General features: G+C 39.2%; 1 protein-coding gene across 7 annotated transcripts in view; it reads left to right on the forward strand.

The window, feature by feature from the left end:
* The window catches only part of LOC117157590 (uncharacterized), a 208875-nt gene that overhangs the window by 2718 nt on the left and 193984 nt on the right, over positions 1 to 12173 (forward strand). For 2 of the 7 annotated variants that reach the window (XM_033335757.2, XM_033335761.2), the window contains exon 1: positions 6916 to 6973. The exons of 4 other annotated variants lie outside the window; for them this stretch is intronic. In XM_033335757.2, coding sequence (XP_033191648.1) covers positions 6931 to 6973 — 43 coding nt within the window. In that variant the 5' untranslated portion in view covers positions 6916 to 6930. Of the gene's footprint in view, positions 1 to 6435; positions 6451 to 6900; positions 6974 to 12173 lie in introns of those variants that run through there. One more of the 7 variants, XM_033335753.2, reaches the window with a different exon arrangement.

Raw genomic sequence — 12173 nt, forward strand, 5'->3', positions numbered from 1 at the left:
TCTCCAATTATGCCGTATTAAAATCTCTACATAGCGTTATTAAGATCAGGAAATGAACAAAAATGTACTCATCGATGTATCCTTTCTTGTAATATTCAATTCATCCACGACCTGCAATAACCTAATCGAGGGAATAGTTAATTAGCGAATAGACCATCTAAGTTTAAATCACGGTCCAGCGATCTGATTGATCAAATTTGTTCTTCCTAATTAGCGGTAACGAATGCAGAATTATACACAATTAAATCATAATCCGAAATTACCATCCGACCCCGTTAGCGGTTGCATGAATGTCAGGAGTATTATGTGAGGCACGAGTACTCGTATTATAATATGAACGTGACTTTCCACGCGGTGATGCGGCGTCAATAAACGAAGCCTCGATAGATATTCTTCGCTGATCTGCTCTATTTGCCGTCCCATCCGTGCGCATGGTACGTGCTGGCAATAGCAAAAACAACGCGATATCGAGCGTCTTTTATATTTTCTATTAATATTTGCCTCTATACACATACACATTTAGTACAGTTCGAATGCAAGTCGAATACGCACAGACAGCCTTTGAAATGTCAGCAGATCTCTACGCATTCGTTTCCTCATTTTCCTGTGTCTTTCGATATTTTCTCTAACATAAATAAGCTATGAGCCGGTCACAGGATGCAACAGATGACGGAGGATACTCAAGTAGGTTGCATTTATTTATTCGTGGTGGCGTAGAACCGCGTTCGGTAACGGTACATCATTGTTTTGGCGTGGTCAGAAGCCGCGTTTTCAACGTCAAGCCACGATGTAGTAACCGCTGAAATAACTTTTCTCCCTATTTCAATCCCGTTCTCGGTTCCGTTCAGTTTTTTTTTTAACCCTCCGATTCGTACACATCGTACGCATCCTTAAACGAGCAAATTATCGACTTTCGAGGGCTCGACAGCGTGCGTGCTGCAAATGATGCTCCTCGTCTCGTTCCACTTTAGTGGTTCGAATGGTTGGTACGCGCGAAAGTACGCGCCAGTTACTGTTAAGCAGAATCGCTGATAATCTGTCCTTTCGTTCTGACATGTAAATAGACGCTATTCATTCAGGCTCATTGACGAGCCTTATCTTTGTTCCACCTATGTATTTTCTTCCTTTGATACGCAAGATCAATGTTTTGTTTGAATTTCATGGTTAATTTCGTGACATTCACCGTCTTAGCGTAGATATCGTGTAATATTTAGGACGAACGGGGAACGAAGAGCGCGCGGTGTCCTTGTGTCGTGTAAAGTTTCGATGGTTTGCCACGGCCACGTGGGGGATGGTATAAACAGGAAACGATGCAGAACGTTTTAAATTAGTCGGCATTTGTCCGACACTGAATCGGTAAAGGAAGGGGAGGCTCTAGCTCTGACCGTTTAATAAATCGTCCCATTCTATTGATAAGTACCTAGTCTGGGGAGACGTGGCGCAGTTCCACGCGCGTTCTTCGTGCTTTAGTAGAATCAATATCGTGCCCTCTCTTCGTTGTCCTGTGCGAATACGATCTCTACGACTTTGTTCTATAACTTACTTTGCCGCGTTCGATCTTCGACGATACCTTCGGGTTTTCCAACGAATACACCGTATGTTATAGTCCTTAGACACACAAGGTATTATTGCACTGATCTAAATCAGCGCTTCGTTCTAGCTGCTCCATACGAGATGACCATACTAATTACGAGTGTAACGCTGCGCTATGTAATATGCACTAATTATTTTAACACCGTTACGTAATCGTTGACCGAACACCGTTTTCGATCAGCATTTCCTGCCTTGATCTAGACGTTTCTCTGAAGATCTCTCGGTATGGCGAGAGAAAAAAGCGAAACTCGCGAGATAATCACGGTAGTAATTAAGACTGTAATTGTAAGCGTCGATAACGAGTAATAACGAATTCGATTTTTTACGCATCGTTTCGTCATTCTGCCTTATGTTTTAACGTCGCAATCTTTGCTCACGGTTGCGTCGTTATATTAGTCTACGCTAAGTTATGCTAAGTTAATAATTCGCTTTGTATTATAATATTATAGTATTATAATATTTTACTATTTGATAGATACTTCGTGCATTTTTCGTACCTCTAACTTGTTTGTTTCGTGCAATGGACACGTACTTTAGTATTGTCGCGACAAATTCATCCACCACAATGTATACCTCTTTTGTTTCGACGTCGAATCTCGTCGGAGAGTTGCTTCGTCACCGAACGATTTTTATGGAGAAGAACCAATACGTCCTCGTTTACATATAGATAGCTTACCTTTCGAGCAAATGATCTTCTCGATAGTCTTGAGCTTCGTTAATTTAGCAAAATTTACTCTCGCGTTTGCCTTCTACTTAAATGTTTTCGAAATTAATTGGACGTTCTCGAAATAAATTGTCAAGAACGTTTTCACAAGTCGTGTCACGATCCTTCTTACGTAAGTAAACAGAATACACTACGCTCTTTTCAAATATATGTAGTATTTTGCGGTAAACATAAACACTAAGTTATTCCATAAATTCTTCGCCGCTCTTATGTTTATAAACATGAGTAGTGTTTAGCAACGCTACAAACCGTACTTCTACTGTAAAACTTACATACAGAGTTCCATAATAATAGACCTGGTATAATCAGATAACTGTTAATAACTTATTAATCCATTATTTATTTATATTGACAATTATTTGTAATCTGTGGTTTAATAGACTCAATCGAGGCGCTGCTTACGTAAGTTGATTTTTTTATCTCGCCTATCATACCAGTTCTTCGAGTATCATCGCGACCGTGGTAAAAATTCAACGTCACGATTCGCTCGATGTGTTCGCGATCGAAGTGTATTCGATATCAATGTGTCTAGCCAGATAAGATGATTATCGATGTCATTTCTACAGAAAGTAGAAAGAACCGCTGACTTCGGTGCATAGAAGAACGAGCAAATTGGCTGTTCGTACGATTTATTACGGCTTAAATTGGCGCATGCGTCACACAGTGTACGTGACTAACCGGAACTTTCCTTCCACGGTAACGCACGTGGATCATGCGGTATGCAGCGTGGATGCGATCTCTTGATGGCCAGGCCCCACGAGAAATCGTCGGAGAAAAGTTCGATGTCTCTCGAGAAACCCATATACTCCACGTTTTCACGTGTTGCGTCTGTTCAACTCGGACTTAATTTTGACGATTTCTGTGTCATCGGCCCACTGTATTCGTTCGTTACTCCTTGGAACGAAATTGTATGATCGCAGAACCGCGGACAGATTTCGCACTCGTTAAATATAAAATAGGAACTATACATATAACGATAAGATGGAGATAATAACAATTTAACTCTTTAATGACTGTCGTTTAATTACTGCCCACTTAGGGATTAAAATATGCAGAATTAAATAGGAACTTGTACAAATTTCGTAGCTTCGATGGGAGTTTTGATACGAGTATCTTTTTAACTAGTTAACTCCGTTCGACGTGTATACTCGTCGTGTAAAAAGAAAAAAAAAATTAGCATTTAGTATAAAAACTCAAAGTGTGCTTAAATAAAAAGGTTTGATTATTTGATTATCCTCTTTGGTATATCGGTTATGCTCGGTTATAATGTACTGCTTTTTGTAAATTGAGTTGATTATTTTCCCCAATGCATCGGCTATTTCTCAAATTGTTTTGTGTACTTTATAATTTTTTGGCAATTTTTAAGTTTTTAATAACAATACATTTTTCCAATAATGATTCGTTAATATTTTATCCAATAAGAATGTAATCCTTCCTCTTTTTGCTTTACTTTTTTCTTAAATTTTATGATAGGAGCATTTACTCTGCGGTCGACGTGTATACTCGTCATTGCTTGATTTTATTTGCGCACCCCGTAAGGGAGTTTTCAAACTGAACTTCGCAGTTAATACAATAGGTTAAATCGAAAAAAGAAAAAAATATATACATTTAATGTTTTATATTCGTTGAAAAGCAACGAAAATGTATAGAATTGTGTAATAATTTTGAGAAAATAATAATCAGATTAACACGACCAGGATCTCTTAAGCTTTGGTTCTTTCTCAACTCTTCAACGATTTTGTTTCTCAATCATATGTGCTCTTGGAGACCTCACACGTACAGCATATATTCTTGCCATGTGCAGCCAAATTTCCACCATGGGCCCTAGTCTATTCGTGTTTTCTCTGAATCGTGTCGCTCTTGCTATCACTATTCTGGCAGAAACGTCCTCTCTATTCTCAATCATTCGTCATCCACGCGAATTCTTACTTGATGATCTTGAAGCGAAAGGTTCGTAAAAGTTTGTCTTATCATTGCAATATGTATTTTTGTTTGCAGAGGATGATTCAGAAGAACGTTGGGAAATTTACAACGATCTTAACCAAGTTCTGTTTAACCTACGCTTTATCGATTACATGTCTGAGTGTGTACACGATTATCTAGTCGATTAAGCTAGTATCGATTTAAAATGACTGTGAAACTGGTAGTAACTTTGACGTGGAACGTGAAAATAGCGGGAAGTTGAATAAATTCGAGTCATAGGAATAAGCTCAGCTGGAAATCACGGATTTTAAGGATTAATAAATATTTCTAAAAACCTCAGTTTATACGTTGTCCAAATAATGCATCGCAGAGGAAATCATATTTTTTGCCAAAATTCTGCGTGACTGTTATGTTTCGGAAAGTTTGGATATCGCGCGTCACTGAAGCTAGTTCTCGTTACGTAAGTTATATTTAGGGAAAGCTGAATAAGAGTGGCGATTTGAACGTGTTAGCCTACGAACCTCAGGCATGTGATAATTATAGTCTCGCCGGTGGATAGTCAGAATGTGAATAGAAGAAGCATTCGCGTTATATTCGAGCATACTTAACTTCAATGTACAAATATTTTTCTCCGGCAACGTGACGTTTTGTTTAAAATCGATGTATATATATCGTGCACGATATACATATATTTCGTTAGGGCTGGCGATACAAAATTCCTAGGAATCGTAAAACCGACCAGATGTCGCGTGTCGTAGGGACGGGGCCACGATTCTCCAACTTTTAGGTGCTTCCTGCGCGCGTTCTTGACGCATTGCTTGACTCAGTCGTTGGCACGTTGCCTGTTTAGTGTCGTCACACGATGTCCCAGGGCTCGACTGAAAAAAGAAGAGCTGCCTGCATCCGCAGACGGTACGCAACCTTCGTACCTTCTGTATGCATCCTTCCCTCGTCTTCCTATAGCACTCGGCCTGACAGAAATTCCGCCAGTAATGTTCTGTCTTGAATTATCTCAATTGGCTTTTTCCGTAACCTTTCCAATGTTTGGTGCGTATGGGTAACGCTAGAGAGGACCAACGCTTCCTTCGAACAGTGCAGGAGCGATTTAAGAAACTTACAACAATTAATTTACTTTATTAGAAATTCAGGATAATGCATTGGAATATGACGAATAAATACATCTAAAGTTTCTATTGCGTTGTGTGCTACTCGATCGAGTATTAGATTCTTAGACTTTTGGCAATTTTAATAGCCCATCGAAGAATTATAAATGTTTCTCGTTTATTAGAGAATCGATAGCTGTTCTATGCGTCGTATGATTTCGCTGGAGGCGAAACAATTGTTGAACGGTTCATTGATCCTGGCAGACATTCAGTTACCTCCGTCTCTAGATATATGTATAGGTGTGCGTGTGTTTGACGTGCGAGGGGAAAAGTGAATGAGTAGTAGAACATTAAAGGAATTTGTGGATTAATCTGTTAAACGGATTCCCTCGTCACTGTCGACATTATTACAATTATGGAATCAATACATAGATACCAAAGAAAATCAGTTTTAGTTGAATTTCAGTTCTTTTAAATGTAAATGGAACGTAATTTGTTTAAAACAAATATGAAACGACACAGTAAAAAAATAGGACATCTATAAATAAAGAAATTACAGGCGATAGGAAGGCAATTCTATTTTTAAATAGACTTATTTTATGGCCTTCGTTATCTTCGAGAAAACTGAGCGAAATCGGGCGGCGAGTTAATTCGTCTTCTCCGATTAATAAATTAAAGGTATACGGGAAATATTTATGTTTTCGTGGTTCTTGGAGCAGGGTTGTGTTGGTTGGTCGGACGCCTGGCGTCGCGACGCAACGGCCACGTTGGTACGTTTACTAAGACGGTGAAAGAATCGCGAAGGTGAAGGGGCGGAGTAGAGGTCCGCGAAGCGGTTATGGGGGGGTGGAGGTGGCGAGAAGGCGAAAGAGAGGAAGGGGGAAGCATGGTGCATCGACTCGACATGAGGGAAGGGGGTTGATTCATCGTGGAGGCCGCACTCAGCTTCACGCAGTCGTAGAACGAATCTCGTTCATCGCGATCCTGGACGAGCGGGACGAACCAGTTACGCGTCTTCCACGCGAAAGTCAAGGACGCGAGCCGACGGAATTCCCGCTCTCGCATTCTCGAGACACGCGAGACAATCGAGAAAGTAGTCGTCTGTTGGTACGGCACATGTTCGACGTTATTTTTCCGCGTATGTTACTCGTCCTATTCCGCAAGGAAAGAGGAGACACGGCTTCTTGATCTCTAACCTCGTGCCATTATTTGTTCCTTAAGGAAGAATCGTTTGCAAAGACCTAAGGTTATCGCGATCTACGAGTTTGTGCTATTTCGGAGAGGTATTTGTTCGAGTCGATAATGGAAAACGAAGAAACTGTCGGACGTAGAGTTTCTATGACAATATGTGCCTACACGTTATTCTAGGCAGATGATTCATCGCTTACGTTCAATCCGTCTTTAATATTCAATTTGTCCTAGTTACCTTTTTCGGTCAATCAGTTGCTGTCATCGGGATTTTCGTCTCCTCTTTCCTCTCGACGAGATATTTCGATTAGTTACAATTGTTATATTCGTCGTCACGTTCGATTTTAAACGATGTTTGGTGTGAAACAGTTCATCCAGGCAGACTCGTGAGTGCTCGCAATGGTCGTGGCGATGCTTGCTGACTACGGTCAAACTGATTTAGGTATGTGATACACAACAAACCTTCGTGTAAATGGATTACCGTTTCTTTTTAACTTAGCTGTTCTATAACGAGACCTAGTTATCATTTCATACCAATTTCATATCATATCAATTTGCATATTCACGCAGTGTGACACAATTATTTTCTCCAATGACACTAAAAGTAGCAGAGGCATGATTAATGCAACGTAAGTAGCAAACAAACGTTACGTTTCACGTTCCCTGAACGTTTATTATAGGGTAACTTTGTAATGCTGCTATCGATCGTTCGCTAGTTTTTGCAACTGTTCTCTAGCTTCACGTACGTAAAACACACGTACGTTCCTTCTCTCTTTAGAAAATTGCTGAATATAACGCAAAGTTCATGGAAACACGTGCTAGAAAACACGATCGATGTTTTCGAAGAATCTAGCTATTTCCTTGTATAATAATATGTTCACTGTTCGATAGAAAATGGAGGAAAAAGGTAGAATAATTATGCGAACGACCGTTATTGTCAGAGCGGAAGTTTTTATGCAAACTGGTCGAGAAACTTTCAGTTTGAATTCGTCGCGGCGAGTTTGCAGTCTCGCAATGTTCAACCGGTCCTATGGATTATTCCGTTAAATTGTACAGAACAGACAACGGTACACGAAACGAGCGTCCTGCCGTTTAATTCACCGCGATGATAAAAATTCCACGAGCTATTTAGCGCTCCGAACCACCGTGACACTAGTGACATTGTTACGAGGTACGAATCAGGCAAAGACCATTTACCGACTAATCGATTTCACGATGAAATTCTTTGTACGTTGCATTGAGAACTGGTTTCACGGTGGAACAAAGGCCATATGTCCGTACTCTGTTGTCTCCTTGATATTATCGTGCTTTTTAAGGCGGCAGCAAGGCGAGATCCTTTGTCGCGTTTCGACGTGGTTCCGACATGGCTTCCGCCGCTTTCACAACCCGGACACGTGCTTCAGCAATTGACCCGAAATTTTTTTTTAACTATAGAAAGCATGAAAATGGTTCGGTAAACGTGGCGAATCGTTTGATGGGATTAACTAAAAACTAGCGTTCCGCTTTAAATGAGTCGAACTAGATGAAATTTCAAAATACAGCTACTTCCTTTTTAGAATCATCCTGTATCTTTTTCATTAGGGATGTGTCTTTATTTTAAGCAATAACGTTTGTTCCAATATACTGTCGATTGTCTTTCTAAATTATTCTATAAATAGAAAAAAAATCGCACTAATTGCATCAACACAACTGCGTATTGTTAAATGATCGAAATGATGTAGTTTATACGTCAATATCAGCAAAAGTATTAACCACTTAGTTTCTCTCAAATTAAACACTGATCGTGTAATGCAGTAGCAAAATTAACAAATTTTACTTGCATTTGTAAGTGTTCTGAATATTAAACGAATCATTGTAAATGAAGCTTAACGAAGTGACCGTACAGATTCGCAAATGAATCATCAAGCAAACTATCTTGCATTTTACGTTTGAACGCAAGATCTTGCGAGATAAGTGAATCAGTGGTCTTTGGCTCATTGCCCTATGGTCACAACGACACATCGCACGAATAACTCGTAATCCACCCTAGCGATTATTCAAAGACGTCGCACGTGCCCTGCTCGATGAGTGACGCATGCTGCCGCAAGGCGTGTTCATAAGTCGTGGCCTAGGTCAATAACAGAAGCCGTACTGCACATTTAAAAACCCAAACGTTTCTCTTCCTCCATCCCCGTACATGTTCATCGTTTGCTCAAAGGAACACGTTTCATGTCGTTCGTTTGTGCAAGCACAGAATTGGTCGTATTGTTACGTTTACTTAGCATTGTTCTAACGGCTTTGGATCGAAGCACAGCTGGCGCCTTGTTTTCCTTTCTGTACTTGTACTGGTACTTTGGGAATGTGAAGATTTTTACACATCGGAAGGCTGGTTCCAAATTTGTGCTTTGCATCGTGTTCACCTTTCGAATGTATCAAAAGGCTTCGTGCTCGTGGTATCGTTTCTTGGTACGCTCCGTCATGTTTGACGGGTAAAATCAAATATTTGTTCGTTGATTGTCGCGATTCGTGGTAGCTTTATCTTGAGGCCGGCATCTACCCGTTGCTTACGTGAAACTGCAACGGTGTGTAATTTTATCCTGTCATCATCATTATGTATTCGTATTATTATATTTTCCTCATGTAGCTTCTAAATAGATACTCGTCTTTAAGGTTAGAGTTTGAACAGATCAGCAGTTCTGTCAATTAAAGAGAAATTATATTCGTCGTTCTCACATGTAAAGTTACTTCACCAATTAACATGAAACGTGCGTGTTTTTGTAACAGAGACAACACTGTCCTTTAAGTCTCGTGCTATTTACACTAACACTAACACTAACACTAACACTAACACTAACACTAACACTAACACTGACACTGACACTGACACTGACACTAACACTAACACTAACACTAACACTAACACTAACACTAACACTAACACTAACACTAACACTAACACTAACACTAACACTAACACTAACACTAACACTAACACTAACACTAACACTAACACTAACACTAACACTAACACTAACACTAACACTAACACTAACACTAACACTAACACTAACACTAACACTAACACTAACACTAACACTAACACTAAACACTAAACACTAAGTACTAAAGCACCAAAGCACCAAGGTACCAAAGTACTAAAGCACCGAAGCACCAAAGTACTGAAGTCGAAGCCGAAGTCGAAGTCGAAGTCGAAGTCGAAGTCGAAGTCGAAGTCGAAGTCGAAGTCGAAGTCGAAGTCGAAGTCGAAGTCGAAGTCGAAGTCGAAGTCGAAGTCGAAGTCGAAGTTGAAGTTGAAGTTGAAGTTGAAGTTGAAGTTGAAGTTGAAGTTGAAGCTGAAGCTGAAGCTGAAGCTGAAGTTGAAGTTGAAGTTGAAGTTGAAGTTGAAGTTGAAGTTGAAGTACTGAAGTGCTGAAGTACTGAAGAGTTGAAGTGCTGAAGCGCTGAATACTAAAGTACTAAAGTACTATAGTGCTTGGTGCGTGGTGCTTAGTGCTTGGTGCTTGGTGCTTGGTGCTTGGTGCTTGGTACTAAGCACTAATACTAACAAAAAAATTGTAGTTGCTCTATAAGCAGCTTGAAGCGTGTTGAGGTTATCCGCTAGAACAACGCGTGAATGAACGTTTAATAGAAATATATTTAAATAAGTATAAGTACAATATACGTTGATCCAGATCCGCACGCTGGCAGCGTTACGATACGACAAACCAAAATCTAGAAAGAGCCAAAGCATTCTACGCGTGCATTGTCGCGCCGCGATTCACGGGGCATTGTTCCTCGTGCTTTTCAGGCTAGGCCAGAAAAGTACAGCTGCCTTTTCCTTTTGTATGCGCCATTCTCGTGATAGTCTAGATTTCGCGAGATCATAGATTACACCGTTGAAATGCTTCGGTAAGTGGAGAGCCTCCGCGGACGTTTCTTCCTTCTAGCTTTATATTACCTTTCTTCAATTTTCTCCTATCTCGGTAATCCTCTCGTGCATTCGTCGTGTTTCTTCCGATAAGCGAAATCCCTTTGAACGCATGTAAATTCTCCACTGTAAATTTGGCTCGGACCTGGCCGAAAGCATGATTTAATCGGCGACTGGGTGTAAGGTTGATGCGAACCATACTTTTTCTTTCTAAATATTCTAAGTGGTAACCAGAAGGATACATCACAGTTGTATGTGCTATCGATCCCAGATAAAGTAGTCATTGATAGAATTATCAATGGCTAAAGTATGAATTTTGCATACTGCATAATGTAACGAGAAGCATAGATTCTTTTTCTGTATACAATAGACTCGTTTTGTATTGAATTTTGTCAGTCAGACACGGTACAAAGTACATTTTTGTGCACTTATAATTTAAAATTAAATTCAACAAATGTACTCTTTCATTGTGTTAAAATGTATTGTCCTCTTACGAGAAATGACGAACGAATTAATTTTTAAATTGCTTCCTCGTTGAGACAAACTGGTCTATTTCGTGTTTCTGTAAGAAAACAAAAGATACTCTAGCATTTATAGTTTCTGAAATACATATTTCGATTTTTCTTTTAACAAAATATTTATTATATTATTTAAAATTATATTTATTATATAATTCTTATAATACCAGTAGGTATTTATAACTATGTCGCGGGAGAACTATATTTAAACATATAAATCTTAAAGTTATGGATCCCATGACAAAAATTTGTATAAAACAAGGTAATTCTAATTCAATAAAATACTATCTCTTGTGAATTCAACTTCTGTGTAACAGAATACGTTATTCTCCAAGTCACAAAATTTGACAAGAGCCGCTTTTGTCACGAGCTCCTCAATTACCTTCCTCTGCTTGATAATATGTCCCATTAAAGAATCTCCAGAAATACACCATCTTAAATTTACAAAATTTTTAGGAAAAATTGCGAATTAATCATTTTGACTAATATAACATTACCAATCTTTCACTTCAAGGTAACAGTATATTTCCAATTTGAGTCAAAAGATTATTCAGATAACCCTTTGAATCGCAATAATTGAAGTATTGTCCATGAACTATCCTCAGTTGATACGATCGGTGACTAAAAGTCATCTGATTAATCGAGATCTGATTAATTTCTGCACTCGATTGTCATCTGTCCGTTACTCTAATTGCATTTGCATAACTGGCAACGGGCCGAAACGCGGAAACGATTCTCGCGGTAACGCGTCCCACACGCGAGCTGTGGCGAGCGGATGTTGGCCAGAAGAGAATTATTATTCCGTACTTTGTAATGTGCGCGCGTTCCGCGGCGTAATCAGTGACTTCACGCCGCGTAATTGAATATTAGAAACACGTATCATGAATCATGTGAGTGGCGTTAAATATGTATGTATCTGTGATTGAAAGCAGCCAGACAAACGTATAAAAGGCTACAAATTGTTACAGCGCAATGTCAGTGTCGTATTTTGTCTATAACTTAGAATCAAATTACATTAGATCGTTTAGAAAAGCGATATTGACAAGTGTTATGTATTTCATGTATCGTGCTTCAAGTCTATTGGAATATTGTCACTTGTAAATATATTTCTTATAACCACGTGTTTTAAGAACGTTGGTAAAAGTGTCAGGTATAGAAAAGCGTATAGTTACGGTTTTTATAGCAAGTAAATATTAATAATTGAAGAATTTTTAAAG

Source organism: Bombus vancouverensis, chromosome 6, assembly GCF_051014615.1.
Source record: "Bombus vancouverensis nearcticus chromosome 6, iyBomVanc1_principal, whole genome shotgun sequence".
Lineage (NCBI taxonomy): Eukaryota > Metazoa > Arthropoda > Insecta > Hymenoptera > Apidae > Bombus > Bombus vancouverensis.